The 16,653-nt window shown below is 45.3% G+C and overlaps 1 protein-coding gene and 1 long non-coding RNA gene across 7 annotated transcripts in view; one reads left to right on the forward strand and one right to left on the reverse strand.

The window, feature by feature from the left end:
• The window catches only part of LOC122456838, a 96,278-nt gene that overhangs the window by 34,854 nt on the left and 44,771 nt on the right, over nucleotides 1–16,653 (forward strand). The gene's annotated exons all lie outside the window — the stretch shown is intronic.
• Nucleotides 5,010–16,653, reverse strand: part of TTC28 (tetratricopeptide repeat domain 28) — a 504,341-nt gene continuing 492,697 nt past the window's right edge. For 2 of the 3 annotated variants that reach the window (XM_038373837.2, XM_038373838.2), the window contains 4 exons: nucleotides 14,466–14,489; nucleotides 12,884–13,013; nucleotides 10,387–10,494; nucleotides 5,010–8,704 (listed from right to left, as the gene is read on the reverse strand). In XM_038373837.2, coding sequence (XP_038229765.1) covers nucleotides 7,083–8,704; nucleotides 10,387–10,494; nucleotides 12,884–13,013; nucleotides 14,466–14,489 — 1,884 coding nt within the window. In that variant the 3' untranslated portion in view covers nucleotides 5,010–7,082. The remainder of the gene's footprint in view (nucleotides 8,705–10,386; nucleotides 10,495–12,883; nucleotides 13,014–14,465; nucleotides 14,490–16,653) is intronic. The other variant, XM_043498375.1, reaches the window with a different exon arrangement.

The raw sequence follows: 16,653 nt of genomic DNA on the forward strand, positions 1-16,653 counted from the left end.
TTTTGTCCCAGGAAATGTAGTTGGACCAATTTAGATATTAAACTTTTAGCCAAATCCCTGATGTTTGTCCAGTGGTGCAATGAAATCTTGCAATGGTTGGCACTCTAAAAATACATCTCTGAACGAAATAGACACAGTATTCTTTATGAAACACGGCTGCTACTCTGAAACCTAGTATTCTTTATGCATTTGTGAGGAGGTGCCACAATCTTAGGAACAAGAATGAGGCAAGCCAATAGGAAACAATGGGACCGATCCCATTAACACCAGTCTGCTCATCACCGTGGAAATATGGTGCTTGGCTGACAGGGCAAGAGTGCAATCAGGAGCAGTGAGCTACAAAACTCCCATCTGAGGGCTGCAGTACTTGCCACTCCAAATATACAAAACTCGCTCCTTGGAAAGCTCCTTCCAACAGGCGAGGAGTTCAGTGGTAACCAAGCAGCCTGTCCAAGCAATGCTATCACGGGTTAAGTTGCTAATTCTTGCGAGGAGTTGGAGATCCTGAGGGTGAGGAACCCTGGTGTTTCAGATATTTGGGCTAAGCCTCTTACAGTGTGTTATGCTTGTGCAACTAGAGATCACAAATAGTTGAGCAATAGGCCCCATAGATGTTCTGTTCTGTTTGTACAGCTAGAGATCGCACAGATAGCTGAGTGATAAGCCCCACAGACACACCTTACATAGAATAAAAAGGCAAATTCTAGTTATTGCCTGCTGCCCATGTTGTCACAGCATCTAAGCAGTAACTGACCTTACATACATCACTGTGAAAGACTAGCTTAAATCAAACAAGCTTGTTTAACTCTGCCCTCTACCACAGCTCCAGCAGACAAAGATTCTGGGGGATATATCACCCCTCCGCTTCTCATTGCTGTTGGCAGAAACAGGGAAATTGAGCAAATGTTGGCTCTACCATCCCATGCTGGTGGAAGAATAGGCGTCTATACCATTACTTCTCTTTCTGATTGGAGTACTGTCTTCTACAACAGGAAGCAAATGGAGCTCTCACTAACCCTCCCATTGCCACACTAGAAGACATTGGCAGTTGCCATAGTGTTGGAACTGGCCGCTGATGTTCCGTAGCCACAGCATGTAAATTATTGCATGACAAATGTCTTATCTGGAGGCTGAGGATGAAGGTAGTTAGCAGTCGTCCATGGCCAGATGTCTGGAGTAGGGAAGTCAGAGGACTAAACAATCCATTAGAAATGTGATCCTAGGACACAACACTAAAGTACTGAGAGAACTCATGCTTTAATAGACACTGAAATCACAAAGAAAGAAGGCCAAATGCCCTAGCAATTTCAAAAATATGAAATTCTTTTTACATGGTAAATTTTGTAATATAAAATGTTTAATGCTGTCTGGAAACAGAGTTTTAATTTACAAAAAAGTCCATATAGGCCAAACATGGCTAATACTGCATACAAGGAGAGTGAGTGCTAAAGAGCTGCTGCATGGGAGAAGGGTCTTAGCTGACTAGTCTTCCTTGAGTTACCATCTTCAAAGTTCTTTTGCAAGATTTCTGCAACTTAAGAGCCCAGTTCACAATACACATGTACAGCCTTTCTGGACATGGCAGAATAGATGCATTACAATATTCCCATATTTACTGAAATCGCTCAAATTCATTGTCACCCAGCCTCAAGTGATCAGTGCTTCTTAAATGGGCATGCAGATTTTCTGCAAGCTTGGTGCCTACCCTATAACCTAAAACAAATGTTTAGTGAAAAAGTGGTACCAGTTGAAGGGAAATGTCGCTGAGGGGTAGGATTCATGGTTGGAGTGTCCCCTTAGCTACCTTTACCTCAACAGTTTTTCAGTATGAACCTTTTTGTTTCCTTGTTTAAAAAAGGGTCTGATAAAAAGAAGAATCAGCACCTGGCTAGTTCAGGCCACCTAATGAAATAAGGACAAAATTTGACTTTTGGCTCTTTCCATTTAGCTAAAGACAGTCAACAAAATATTCATAATTAGTATTTCACACAGTAAAACATACTGAGCAAAACTAAACAAATATATTCTATTGCCTTAGGGATATTTTTTGCATGTGGGAGATTTATTGTGAAAGTGGATAATACCTAGTTCTTATTGCTCTTATTAAGCAGAGTTATCACTTGTACCATGCACAAATATGACGACAAACGCATGTAACTTCCACAGAAGGGATTCTAATATCAAAAGGAGAACAGTGGGTTATTTTCACTTCCTGAATTTACCACATAAATGGCAAATCTGATCATTTCTCATCTATGGGGCTGGGAAGTGAGGTGTGAGGGTTTGTGAGGTGTCTCCAGCCCAGGAGCAGGCAGGAAGTGTGTGATGTTCACAGCTCTCAGTAAAATCAGTAGAAGTGCCATGTGTCCATAGAAATGCAGTCTCCAAATCATCCATATTTATACACCACCAATTCCCCAAATACTGAACTCCCCTCTTCTCTGCACCGGAATCACTTACCTCTTTAATACATTTTTACTGATCCAGATTTTCTGAAAGTTCAGTTGCTAGTACGAAGCCCTCTGGAGGTGTGAAAATAGGCTGTACCAAAATGACAGCTTTTGAACTGTGTCAGTTCTGCATGATTATAGTGCCATGTATGGAACATATATAGGGGGGATTTCTGGCATATCATGCAGCACAGCAGGGAGTACGTGCTGTTATGTAAATGAAAAGCTGCCCACCTCCAATCTTGATGTTTTTAAGATGTTGTACTGAAATGGTAAAGTTGAGTAGAACTGGAGTGGAACCTATGGGGTCTCTCAGTGGCCTGAACAAATGTGGCTAAATTAATTTGCATCATCAACATCTTCGTTGTCATTTACAAAATTTCTTAGCTGTTGTACTGACATATTTCTTCCCCTTATTCTAATGCTTCTGGGCTAATTAAGAAAGGATAACCCCTTGGGCCGAACTGTCACATAGGAAGCTGAAGGCAGTGGGGTTGTAGCCATGTCGGTCCCAGGATATTAGAGAAACAAGGTGGGTGAGGTCATATTGTTTATTGGACCAACTTTGGTTGGTGTGAGAGAGAAGCTTTCAAGCTACACAGAGTTCTTCAGGTCTGGGAAAAGTACTAAGGCTATGTCTACACTGCACAGTAAAATTTTGTAGCTCGGGTGGGGGAAAAAACCATACCCTGACCAATAAAAGTTTTACCAACGAAAAGTGCCGGTGTGGAGAGCATTTTGTCTGTGGGAGATGCTCTCTCGCCGACAGTGCTACTGCCTCTCAATGGCAGGAGAGCTCTCTCCTGCCCACATAGAGTGGGTACACTGCATGCCTTAGAGCAGCAAGGCTTTAGCACCACAATTGTGCTGACAGTTTTCAGAGTAGCACCCGTGTTAGTCTGTATTCGCAAAAAGAAAAGGAGTACTTGTGGCACCTTAGAGACTAACACATTTATTAGAGCATAAGCTTTCGTGAGCTACAGCTCACTTCATCGGATGCATCTGATGAAGTGAGCTATAGCTCACGAAAGCTTATGCTCTAATAAATTTGTTAGTCTCTAAGGTGCCACAAGTACTCCTTTTCTTTGTGCTGACAGTGTTGACGTAGCCCAAGGGCTTGTCTTCATGCTGGTGCAGCTGCACTGCTGTACATGAAGACAAGCCCAAAGAGTGTCACAGCAAGATGGAACAGATAGTTTAGCATAAGTAGTTAGCACATATTATAAGGGACCATTCAAAGTGAAGTGACCTGTTAACACCCCTGTAGACATAGGACATACTCCTGAGTGATGTAAATTATATCGAAGTAATTTGTAGTGTAGATGTAGCCTGGTTACAGATAGTTGTAATAAACCAGAAATCTAGTGTCTATTTAAGACCAGTATTTTCAGTGTCTAGGAAGGTCATGAATTTAAGTTCACAGGCTTCTGTTTTTGAATTACCTCATCTAGTGTACTAATGCCTCAATAACAATTACAACAACTACATGGGTGAAACCAGACTATCACTATGCTCCTCAATGAACTCTCACAGAAAAATGATTAAGGACAAAAAAACCCTGTCACCTGTGGATGAACACTTTTCAAAGGGATCGCTGTATATCTGACCTATCAGTCCTCATCTTCAAAGGAAACCTGCACAACACTTTCAAAAGACAAGCCTGGAAGCTTAAATTCATAACTTTGCTAGACACTACAAATCCTGGACTGATCAGAGACACTGCATTCATGGCTTATTACAACCATCTATAACCCACTAACCCCCCTTTTTGTGCTATGACGGCAGGATTGTTAATGGGTCACTTCACCATGAACAGTACCTTAAAATATGTGCTAATTACTTATACTAAACTATCTAGTCAATCTTGTATTTAGCTGTCATACTTTTAGGTCTGCACTTAAAATACTAGGTTTCAGAGTAGCAGCTGTGTTAGTCTGTATTCGCAAAAAAGAAAAGGAGGACTTGTGGCACCTTAGAGACTAACAAATTTATTTGAGCATAAGCTTTCGTGAGCTACAGCTTATGCTCAAATAAATTTGTTAGTCTCTAAGGTGCCACAAGTACTCCTGTTCTTTTTTACTTAAAACACTGCAACTGTGCTGCTATAGTGCTTAAGTGAAGATACTCCTATGCCGACAGGAGAAGTGTCTGCATAGCTAATCCACCTCCCTGAGAGGTGGTAGTTCTGTCAATGGGAGAAGCTGTCCCGTCGACATAGTACTGTCTACAAGAGGGCGGGAGGTTAGGTTGGTATAACTATGTCAGGGGTGTGGATATTTCACCCCCGTGTGATGTAGTTATACTAATATAAGTCTGTAGTATAGATCTGGCTTTTGTACCTTTCCAGACTCGAGGAAGAGCTCTGTGGAGCTCAAAGCTTCTCTCTCTCACCAACAGAAGTTGGGCCAATAAAATATATTACTTCACCCACATAGGAAGCTGTAATGCAACAGCCAAATAATTTTCATCTAGTAAGACGTGTACTAGATTTAGCTTACTGTTTTGCCACATTTTCTAATATCTGTAAGTGGAGCATTAAGCTCTTCCTGGTCTTTTGCGCTGAAAGTTTCATGATCATCCCTCTCTCTATTAACTGTCTACATGCACATCCCCTGACATCTGGTATCTGTAGTGCTTGCATTTAGTTTCTTGCAGTTGTGATAAGACAAGCATTTCTCTCCAAACCATAGGGTTTTTAAATGCTAATCAGGGCCAGTATTTTGTATTATAGCCATGAGAATTTAATGCTTTGTACGGCTGTAGCACCTTTCATCCAGGATTTCAAAGAGCCTCACAAACATTAAGACCTAGAGTTTCAAAAAGGGTCTGGGTGACACAATTTTATGCATCTACAGCTATGCCCAGCTAGAAGCCGAGCCAGTTGATTGCACCCACAATTCATGTAGATAGGCCTCTACTACAGAGCACAATACCAGGAGCTGAGCTGAAGTCTAACTAAAAATTGAGGCCTAATTAATTAAGCCTCACAACACCCCTGTGAGGTAGGTAGGTAAGTATTACTACCCCCATTTGACAGATGGGGGCGCTCAGGCACAGTGGGGTGAAGTGACTAGTCCAAAGTCTCACAGTGAATTGGGGAAGAGTCTAGAGCAGAAACCAGGTGCCTTCACTTTGTTCCTTCTCAAAGACTCACAGCACATTGCCTGTGTAATACTTTGCTTTGAGCTAGATATGCAGTGCGGCTGAGTTTATGTTGTTGTGTATGTCCTGACTTCAGTGCACGTAAATTCTGTCTTTGTTACATTAACTCTGTGGTTTGTATTTAATGGCCTTCTTTAAAAACAAGAAGTTTCCCCAGCCTGATTCCCAACTGCCTTAGCTCCGCCTCACCTTGTGCTGGCTGTTGCCCAGCCTGTCCTCCCCTCCTAGCTGCAGGAGTGCTCTTGGCCTTCCCACTTGGCCCAGGGAGAAGGGGTTAACAGGCCCAGGTGCATAGATTTTAATGTGCAGTCAGTTTGCACTTTCCATCCTATGTGCGGACTGTTTGCACAATGACACAGACCTATTTAATTTGCATATATTGGCCCTGAAAGCAAGATAACAGGGAAGGAGATTGGGAAGATCTAGCAGTAATGGAGAGAGCTCCCTGAACATGTGATCACTAAATCACATGTCAATGTCTGATTTCTGCATGTTTAGGACCTGCACACTGCGTAACCCTCTCTCACATTCACTGTGAATCTCCCTCTCGTTTTCAGAATTAAACAGAAAAGTTCTGTGCTGACCAGCTACCTTCTGATATGAAAAACTTACCCTTGTAAAATTATGTGCAACAAAGGTATCAGTTTGTAAAACCAGAACTTGTATCTGTCACTCTCCCACTACTCAGATATGGGATTTTGTTCATTACTTACCAAAACGTTCTTTTGGGGTCAGATCACTCAATGGAAATTTCAGCCTAAAAGGTATTTCTTCAGAAAAAGTTAACTGAAAGAGGAATTAAGACTGGAACATCCGTTTCTACCTTATCGGCATGTCACCAGCACAGCACCAGAATGATGTGTTGTAATCACCAATACAGTGTTGCCAAGGAGTTGTACATTGCTAGCATTTTCTCACATATGCTTGCATTTGGCTAACAGCAATTTCACTGAGTTACATCATCATCTACTCCCCCGCGCAGCCCCTGGAAGCATAAAAGCAATGGCTTGTACTTATTCTGTGGACAGAACGTTGTGTGCATTATCCTTGTGGCATAAAATGGAAGATTTGCCTCGTCTCGCCTCCTTCCCCAATCCCTGGATATGTATAAATTCTGTATAAAAATCCAACTGTAAACATCCTTTCAGGATAAGAAATACATGTAGGTGGTTTAAAGGCTAACATTTTGCACAGAATTAGCTGTGAACGCTATACAAAACGGTCATCAGGTGCATCTGGCCAAAGTACTGACAAGAGGAACTGAAACCTATTTGCATAAGGCCCTTGTCATATACTGTAATGCACTGTGCCAGACTAATTTGTCTCATTACTCAACACTCAATCATGGATTTGACCATGGCTTCTCGGGTAATATTCTGTGGTTTTGTATTGATCAAGGCAAGTGGGTAGAAGCAAATACTGAGAACCTTTATGTGATTGCAAGTTGAATCAACTGGTACAAAAGACATTTCAACATTTGGAGGAAGGGAAAAATCTCCCTGGTGACAAAAATTTATAACCATTTCCAGATGGCAGCTTCAAGGGGAGTACTGTTCCTGGAATGCTATTGGAAGGTGGAGAATGGGTTGAAGTCACTGCATTGGTAGTTTCAGGGCGCCTGTGTCCATTTGGAGGATTTTTTTGTGGAGAAGCAAGGTGTTGCTGAATAGATAACTCCTTAAGTTCCAGTTTGTCTGCACTTTCGGCTTTGCTGTGCCGTGGAGATAAGTTCAGCAAGCTGAGAACATCTCTCTTAGCAGTCATTGTTCCAGGAGCTCCTCGGAAAATTTTCATGGGGCCTGTGGAATGTTGGGGAGTGCTCTGCCAAAACATTTTCAGGTTGTGGATGGCCTGCACCTTTTCATCGATGGCAGCCATTTTTAATTTGTCTATATCTGGGGCATCAGCGGGGCTGGAGCGAGCAGAACCAGCTGAGGAGTAAGAGAGAGCAGGAGAGGGGGTGCTGCCCACGGGAGACTGATGTCCTGAGCTTGGGGAGATATTTCTGGGAGATTTAGAAATATGAGCGCTGTAAGGAGAGCTAGGGTACTTGAGTTTAAAGTGAGAGTGTTCAGTTAATGAGCCATGAGAGTCAGAACTTGGAGAAGGCTGCCCACTGTATGGGCCTGTGCCGTCTTTGTTGGACATCTCCGATGTTGTGGGGCTGTTATATCCAGAACTCACTTTCTGAAGGGATGAGCTCCTTGTTGGAGGCTTTGGTTTAATTGTAACTGGTGAAGGATGACTCCTCTGACTGGAGCTCAGTGGCCTACTGAACGCGCTGGTCTCTGAGGCTCTGAATACAGAAGCACCAGCTGCTGCTCCATCTTCCGAGTTCTTCTTGCTCATCTGACTGCCACTTCTTTGAAGACGTTCAACAGCAATCAGGTGACTTTGAGTCTCCTCCAGAATTTTCTGGGCCAACTCTTGTGGATCGAGCTTTGGGTTGTTCTCCTCTTGGGATTTGACAGTGCTGTCAGTTTCAGTGCTAGATTGGTCAGATTCTCCAGTATCAGAACTAGCAAGTTTTCCAACTTTTTGGAAAGGTGAGTTTGGACTGGGAATAAGAGTCATTTTAACAGGGGAGTTTGGGGTACTTATGCTCCCTTTGGAACTGACAGAAACTTTAATCCTGCTAGACTGACCAGCTTTGGATTGTTTGTGATCAGGGGAAAATCTTGTTTTTATATTTTCTTGATAAGTTGCCATAGGCTCACTGCTGATTATAGAAAATCCTTCATACTCCTCATTGTCTTTGCTGGCTGCAGCATTGGTCTGTGGAGACAGCTGGTTCCGTGGCACAGAGGACCTTTGCGGATAGACATTCTTAGGCCTTTCGTAGTCCTGTCGCCCTCTGTGCCCTGCACTTTCTGATGTGCTCTCTGGCTTGGAAACAAAACTCATTGAAGAAGCGATAGAGCTCAGGCTGTACACAGAAATGGCATCTGATGCAATACTGTCTGGACAAGTAGGAGAGAATGGAGGGTTCTGATAGCCCAAAGGCATTGGGTTGGAAATGGACTGAGCAGAAGCCAGTGATTCCAGTGATGAGGAACTGTCCAGGCTAAGACGTTTGGGCAACTCTGTAGAATCTAAATAAATGAAAACAACAGCACTTATTACAATGAAAGCAAATGGCACACTATATGCACCCAGTCTCACTGCTACGATCTAGTCTCATTTGTTTAACAACTCCAGTGCTGCTTCCACTACACAATGGCTAATTATGTGAGAAACGTAATGTGTGCATCCCAGGAAAGGAGCATGCAGAAACTCAATGCTTCTAAAAAGAACTTGGTTGAGTTGATATTTTAGCCCTCCAAATCACCTCTTTATACAAGACTCCAACTGCCAACCGACCTGAGTTCTATTCCTAACTCTGGCATCGACTGGTTGTGTGACCAAGGGCAAGACAAAAGCTCCATGCCTCGATGTTCCTGTCTGTGAAATAAGGCTAGTATTTCCCCTTTCTTGCAGGAGTGCTGTGAGGTCTAATCCATTAACGTTTGAAAAGCATTTTGAGATGCTTGGAAGGAAAGTGCTGACTCATAGAATCATAGGGTTAGAAGAGTATTTCTGCATTGCTGAGCACTCTATAGCTGTGGTCATAGGGCCATGGCTATGGCAGGCTCATTTAGGACAAATACCTAAACATGCTGCTGGTGCAGTCACCTTACTCTAGCTGCCCCAGTCCTATATGGTACCATAAGGGAATGAGAACAAATCCAGCTTGCAGCCATCGTAGGCACACAAGGCAATAGTGTGAGAGCGACAGGACATGAGACTGTTAAGAAATAACAAACATTGCATTGATGGGACACCAAGTCAAAGCCAGCTTAGGTCTGGAATGAGCTGGTATTTGGTGGAGCTCAATCTTGGTCCCACAATCTACAAGCATCCACAGCACAAAAAGATACTACTGCAGTTTGCACCCCTGTTGGTAGACTTAGCTGAGTGAAAGGCCCATTGATGGAATCTAAACTCTCTTTTCATCAGTGAAGTGATCTCTCCAGATTGTAGCTGAGGCATGTTGACAGGTGGCAGTCCATACTGCCCCTGTGGTCTCTGTTTTATATAAATAGAGGACTTCAGTGCTGTCCCACTACTAATTCATACTACAAAGTAGTAGAAACTGGGTGATACCCCTGAACTGTTTAAGGGACATGATCCATATTTGCTTGACTGACAGCCACTCTCTGTTTGTAGAGAGCTGAATGCCATTCCGTTTTACTCTAAAGGAGATTTAGCTCCAGGGGAACTAGTGACTATACGAATGATAGACGTTAGAGATCGAAGTGACCAACCTATCTCTCAAATTTTCCTCGGACAGTCAGAAATCTCTCCAGATTTCCTTTTTGCTCATCCACACCCCCTATCCTCTGCCCAATCTTTGCCCATTAAGTGTCCCCTTCCCCCACGTTGTGCCTCGTTCAGTGCACCCCCTTGCGCCTAAGACACCCCACCCATAGTATTTGCCAAATAAACTCCCTCTCCTCCTTAAATCCCTACTTCTAATGTTTGCAGTGAGTCCTATAGTCAGAGCAGTGGTGGAGAGCTAGCTGCCCCAGCTTCGGGCCTGTCTAAACACACAGGGAGCTGTCTGGCAGACAACACACAGGCTTGAAGTGCCACACACCCTGGTTCACTAGATAAGCAACTGCGTGTGATGCTTTTCTCTGTGCAAAAGATGATAATACTCCACTTCAATAGATACCATCATCCTCCAGCCATCAGATGGAACAAGATCAAATAATGTCACTGCAGGTAGCCTTACCAAAAAGTGCCAGCAGGGACTGGAGAGCAAAGTGCATGGTCCTCCTATTAGCTTGTTTCCCAGTTTTCAGTATCACCTCCTCCTGCCCAACTTCACAAAGGTCAAAACCTGTAGGAGAACAGAGAGCAGAAAACCATTTCTCACCCAAAGATTCTGTACCTTGAACTGGTCCCAGTAAGTTACTGACACTGCATAATGACAGGTTTCAGAGTAGCAGCCGTCTTAGTTTGTATTCGCAAAAAGAAAAGGAGTACTTGTGGCACTTTAGAGACTAACAAATTTATTTGAGCATAAGCTTTCGTGAGCTACAGCTCACTTCATTGGATGCTGCATATAATCCCCGTCGAGCAAACAGACACTAGATCTTGCAGTGGCCTTGCTCAGGGCTGTCTCCTCAGTGCCAATGTGCTGTAGCTGCCTGGTTAGTATTTAATATGTCTATTCCAGTTAGTGCCCACGTGTCCCACTAACGATAGGGGCCTTATTGTGCTGGGTGCTGTACAAACACATATGAAGACGCAGTACTTGCCCTGAGGAGCTTACCTGGGCAGGATGGAGGAAAGAAAAATAACCAGATATGTTCTATTTTATAGATATACACGCTAGCAAATGTTTTCCTGATTTTTATAGGTTTCAGAGTAGCAGCCGTGTTAGTCTCTATTCGCAAAAAGAAAAGGAGTACCGGTGGCACCTTAGAGACGAACAAATTTATTAGAGCATGCATCCGATGAAGTGAGCTGTAGCTCACGAAAGCTTATGTTCTAATAAATTTGTTAGTCTCTAAGGTGCCTCCTTTTCTGATTTTTATAGAGTCAGTGCTAATTATGCCCCATGTGCCCCCTCCAGCAGTCATTGACTGGCTGATTTCTTAGAGGGATCGTAGCAGCGGTGGGTCTATGGAGAGGGCAATGGTCTTGGAATTCAGTGCAGGGAGGGTTCGGGGCAGTCTAGAGAAGGCATGAGACGCTGACACATGGAAGGATGAGGGTGGAGGGCAGATAGGAAGGCAATGACTTATCTTTGTCTTCTTTCCACTCCTTTTCCTTCTAAGCGGTTGTACCCTCTCGTTAATTACCTACTTACATACCCTTGCCATGAAATGGGGCCAAGGCAAAACCGGACTACTCTCAAATCAAACGGAAGTTGCCACTTGAAGTCAATATAACGTAGGTCCTGCTGACTGAAGTGGTGTTCGGGTGCAGAAAGTCAAAGTCACATTCACACACACGCACACACACACACACACAAGTCCTGGGGAAATTTTGTGCCACTGCACAATGCTGAATTTTGTACATGCAGAATTTCCCTTCCCCCACAGAAATGGGCTGCAGTGCTGCTAGCCACCACTAGGTTCCATGGGACTTGGCAGAGACCAGCTCGTGCATAGACGACATTGCTGGGGAGAGGGGGAAGGAGCTAGGGGGTTAGCGTGCCCTGAGAGAAAGAGAGGGTGGCATGCAGGAAACTCCGTGCAAACCTGGAACAGGACATCAGGCTGTTTCTCCCTCTGGATCCCTGGGCTCTGGGGAAGAAGGGGTTTGGGTGTATTGGCTGAGGGAGGCCCGCACAGGTGGGCTCTGGGGGGGAGGGATTATGGGTATCTGGCCCCCGGCTGGGCTCTGGAGGGGAAGAAGCGGGCAGAGAAACAGGAACGGGGTTGTCATAAGGGTTTCTTTAACTCTCTACTCCTGGAGGAATTTGTGTGTCTCTGTATTGTTACAGACATATTGCTGACAGGTATTTTGAAATAAATTACCAAAATAATTGAAACTGGCGTGATGTCATAATATGACTTTGGCAATTAATTGATCTTTAAATATTCATGGTAAATAGGCCCAATAGCTTGTGATGGGATGTTAGATGGGATGGGATCTGAGTTACTGCAGAGAATGCTTTCCTGGGTATCTGGCTGGTGAATCTTGCCCATATGCTCAGGGTTCAGCTGATCACCATATTTGGGGTTGGGAAGGAATTTTCCTCCAGGGCAGATTGGCAGAGGCCCTGGGGGTTTTTCACCTTCCTCTGTAGCGTGGGGCACGGGTCACTTGAAGTCTTTAAACCATGATTTGAGGACTTCAATAGCTCAGACATAGGTGAGAGATTTATTGCAGGAGTGGGTGGGTGAGATTCTGTGGCCTGCATTGTGCAGGAGGTCAGACGAGATGATCATAATGATCATAATCTATGAATCTATCTATGAATCTATGGATTATGTAGTGTTATTTTGACAAATAAAATTAGCAGAATTTTTAATTTTTTGGTGCAGAATGCCCCCAGGAGTAACACATACACACAAAGTTCTCCATGTGGCAAACACACAGGGAGAGCAATCTCTGCTCACAGTGACCGGAGAAGGATTCACTCGGCCAGGTAATGAGCAGCTGGGCCATCATGTCCTACATACCAAATGATGTAAGCAGTGAAGGTGCTTGTGAAGTGTAAAGTGTTGGATGGCCACACCAGACAGCAGCAATAAAATAAGGAAACATGCTCTTACCTAAGGCTGCCAGAAACTCGTGGCAGCCAGGAAGCCTCCAGAGCTGGACACTGATGGAGACCTGGATCGGTGCAGAGGAGAAATCCTGCTCCTTCTCTCCTGCTTGGAGTTGAACCAAGACCTGATGTAGCTGAGGATGACAGAACAAACATCAGCCCTTCCATACCAACCCATTCACCTCCTGGCTGACATTCCCAGCTTGTGGGGTCACACCTAATCTGCCTTTGTCCTGGATAGTCACTAGTACGCTGTCTAGTACAGTAGTCAAGGTGCTGCCCGAGTGGGGTCACACTCTGTATAGAGGGAGTGGCCCTACAACTGGCCAGACATTCTGCACTAGTGCTGGGAAGACTCCAGCAGGGACATGTGAACCCCTGTGAGGTGAGTTAGGCCTCGGCTACACTTGCATGTTATACCGCAATAAAGCCACCCAGAGCACTCTAACTCACTCCCCGTCCACACTGGCAAGGCACGTAGAGCGCTCTGACTTCCTCGCTAGAGCGCTGCTGGTACTCCACCTCCCCGAGAGGGATAAGGTTTGCTGCGTATTGGGTGAGACGCTACAGTGTCAGTGTGAATGAGGAGTTACGTTACAGTGCTCTGATTGCCCTCCCAAAATGTCCCATAATCCCATTAACTGAAGTGGCCTCTCTTGTCTTTGTTGTGAACTCTGGCAGGAATGCAGAAGTGGCCCCACAGCTAATGTTTGCTTTGAGTGAGTGAGAGAGAGGTGGAGGAGGGAGGGGAGGTCTGTATTACAAGACAGTGTGCTGACACACTATCAGCACCCCCAAAACCCACTCTCTCCCCCCCCACATACACACAACACACTCCACCCCACCCCCTCCCCATTTGAAAAGCACGTTGCAGCCACTTGAACGCTGGGATAGCTGCCCATAATGCACCGCTCCCAATGCAGCTGCAAATGTGGCCACACCAGTGCGCTTTCAGCTGTCAGTGTGGACAGATTGCAGCGCTTTCCCTACTGTGCTGTATGAAGGGTGGTTTAACCCAAAGCGCCCTACATCTGCAAGTGTAGCCAAGCCCTTAGAGTGCAGCTGTTTTCAGAGAAAGGGCAGCAGGGAAGCTCAGTACGAAAACTGCAGGAAGAAAGAAAAGGAGGAGGTGCTTAGCGGCTGCTCATGGCCACTTAAAGGCCATTCTGTAACTGGGCCATTTGATCCGGTGTGAGGCCAAACCCAGGAACACCCCAGCTGCACTAAACAAGACAAAGTCAGTTATGTGAAACAGCCCAAGATTTCCCTCATGTTTCCAGGACCTCCGAGGAGCAGTTCCCCTTCTTGTACCCCCATGGAACTGCATTCATGCACAGAGGGGAAGGCCTGGGTGGGGAGGAGGGGGAAGGACAAAACCCCACTCCCAGCCTCATCTACGCTACACCTGGGGCACAGGCCCAACACCAGTGTCCTTTCTCCCCATTAGAAGTAATTAAGCAAATCCCAGGCCTAAAAATTTGGTGACTATTAAACTGTAACTCAGAGAAATGGGGCTGAAGAATTTTCCAGAACCCAGGGCTTGCCTCTGCAGAGGAGTAATGTTCCCTGGTGTGTGTCGTACTCACCATTCCCACCATATTTTTAACAGCCTTCGGGTAGCAGATAAGGAGAGAGAGAAGGAAAGAAAGAATGAACATGGGTTATTCTGCATTATGAAGTGAGCATGGCATGAAGCCCTGTAGGGCCAAATTAGACCATCACAAGCCAGCCCCCTCTTGCAAGATGCACAGCACAGAGCGGGAGGAGAAGGGACAATGAGGGCTGGGAGTGAAGGGACCAAACAACCAGGAACAGGCAGCTGGAATCTGGAAGTCCCTAAGCTGTTAAAACCAGAGCTGGCACTTCACAGGCAGCTACAACCCTGCCAATGAGAAGATGAGCCCCAGAATCATCCATCTTTTGACAGCAGGTGGAACATAAACAACCTTCCTCTAGTTTCCTTTCAGGGGCTGTTTACTGGCATTTGATGCAATCTTTACTCCCTAGCAGTCCCACTGCACGTGCAAACAAGGGTTACGGTCCTTCTCTCTTCCATAACAAATACACACAAGCAGCCCAGAGAGAAGGGTGCAGACTCAGTGCTTTGCTGCTTCACTGTTCCCAGGAACACTTTCTCCTCCTCAGACACTGCAGTGAACACAAGTCAGGGATGAAGGCAGCGCGCATTACAGCAGCCTTGGAATTCACCTCGAGAAGTCTCCCCTCCAAAGCACCCTAGAATTGTGCAGCACCACCTACCTCCCAAGCCAAAGGGTCTTTTCAGTGTGTGCAACTTTTAGCCCCGTGGGGTGCGCGGAGAGAACGGATGCTGCAGTGGGGACTGTTTGCGCTGTTTCAAATGCTGGAGCTGCTCTTTTAGAACTAAAGAACCTGACTGAGGAGCAGAGCAACTCACATGCAAAGCAGCTTCTCCCGAGGCGCCTGATCTCTGAACACGTAGGAGACTGGATGGAGCAGTCACTCTGTAGCAGTTTTGCAGGCCAGGTCATACTGGCCTGTGCAAAGTAGAAACCATTGTTTCCTTAATGATAATGAATGCTCAGAATGTAGTTGGCTAGCCATTCACAAAGACTGTGAATGGCTAGCCAACTACAAAAGCAGTTTCTCCTCCCTTGGTGTTCACACCTCTACTGCTAGAAGAGGGCCTCATCCTCCCTGATTGAACTAACCTCGGTATCCCTAGCCTGATTCTTGCTTGCTTGCATATTTATACCTGCCTCTGGAATTTCCACTACATGCATCTGATGAAGTGGGTTTTCACCCATGAAAGCTTATGCTCCAATATGTCTGTTAGTCTAAAAGGTGCCACAGACTCTTTGCTGCTTTTACAGTACTTACATAGTTCATTCTCACAGCCCCCATGGAGGGAGGATCACTATCCCCATTCACAGATTGGGCAGCTAAGATAGAGGTCTCAGCACCACAAGGTCATAGTGAAAATGCCATGATCTTAGCCCTGGTACCAGAGGGTGGTAACTTTGGGATGTGGCTGAAGCAAGATAGCAAGAGATGGGACTCAACATTCCTGACTCAGTTGTTGAGCCTGACAGGGAGGCTAGGGAAGTAGCATTACAAACTGGCTGTTTTCCTCTCAAATTGTGAGGGACAGTATGGTTCTGGGCTTTGCATTTCAAGGAGCCTGGCTTCCATCAGCCCGTGTACCCAGGTGCAATGTCTGCTGTATTTTCCTGAGCAATGCCAGGTGTCCCTAAGGGAAAGAGATGATAGAAGCATTCAGGAGAACAAGCCCTGCTCCATCCATACTACAGAGGCACAAGCTGGAGCTGGGAAGGAAATAGTGTCAATGGACCGTGGCTGTCAATCGTTCCCCTGTGGTTTTCATAGACCTGTAGGACTGGAAGGGACCGTGAGAGAATTTCTGGGGGGAATGGACTGCAGCAGAGGGGAGAGCTGAGCTGAACAACCCAGCACTATTCCTGTGCAAAGAGAAATCTGTCTGGGGTTTGGCCTGCACAAGAACATCTGCAGAAACAATGCAACATCTCTTCTGATATTTACTGCAGCAGGCGGCTGGGGAAATGGTGAGTAAATCTTTTGTTACTGCATGCAGCCATCTGAAGTCTGCTTTTTCTTGGGTGATTTAATTGTCTGCGGCAAGAACACAAGCAGGAAACAGTCATGTGGAGATTTTTATAGAGAATGTTGGATTGTTGTCCTTTAAACCACCTATTCCATTTACTCTGGGCTCTCCTCCTAATGGTTGTCTGCAGAGCCGCAGCACTGGCAGTGTGA

Source organism: Dermochelys coriacea, chromosome 15, assembly GCF_009764565.3.
Source record: "Dermochelys coriacea isolate rDerCor1 chromosome 15, rDerCor1.pri.v4, whole genome shotgun sequence".
Taxonomy (NCBI): domain Eukaryota; kingdom Metazoa; phylum Chordata; order Testudines; family Dermochelyidae; genus Dermochelys; species Dermochelys coriacea.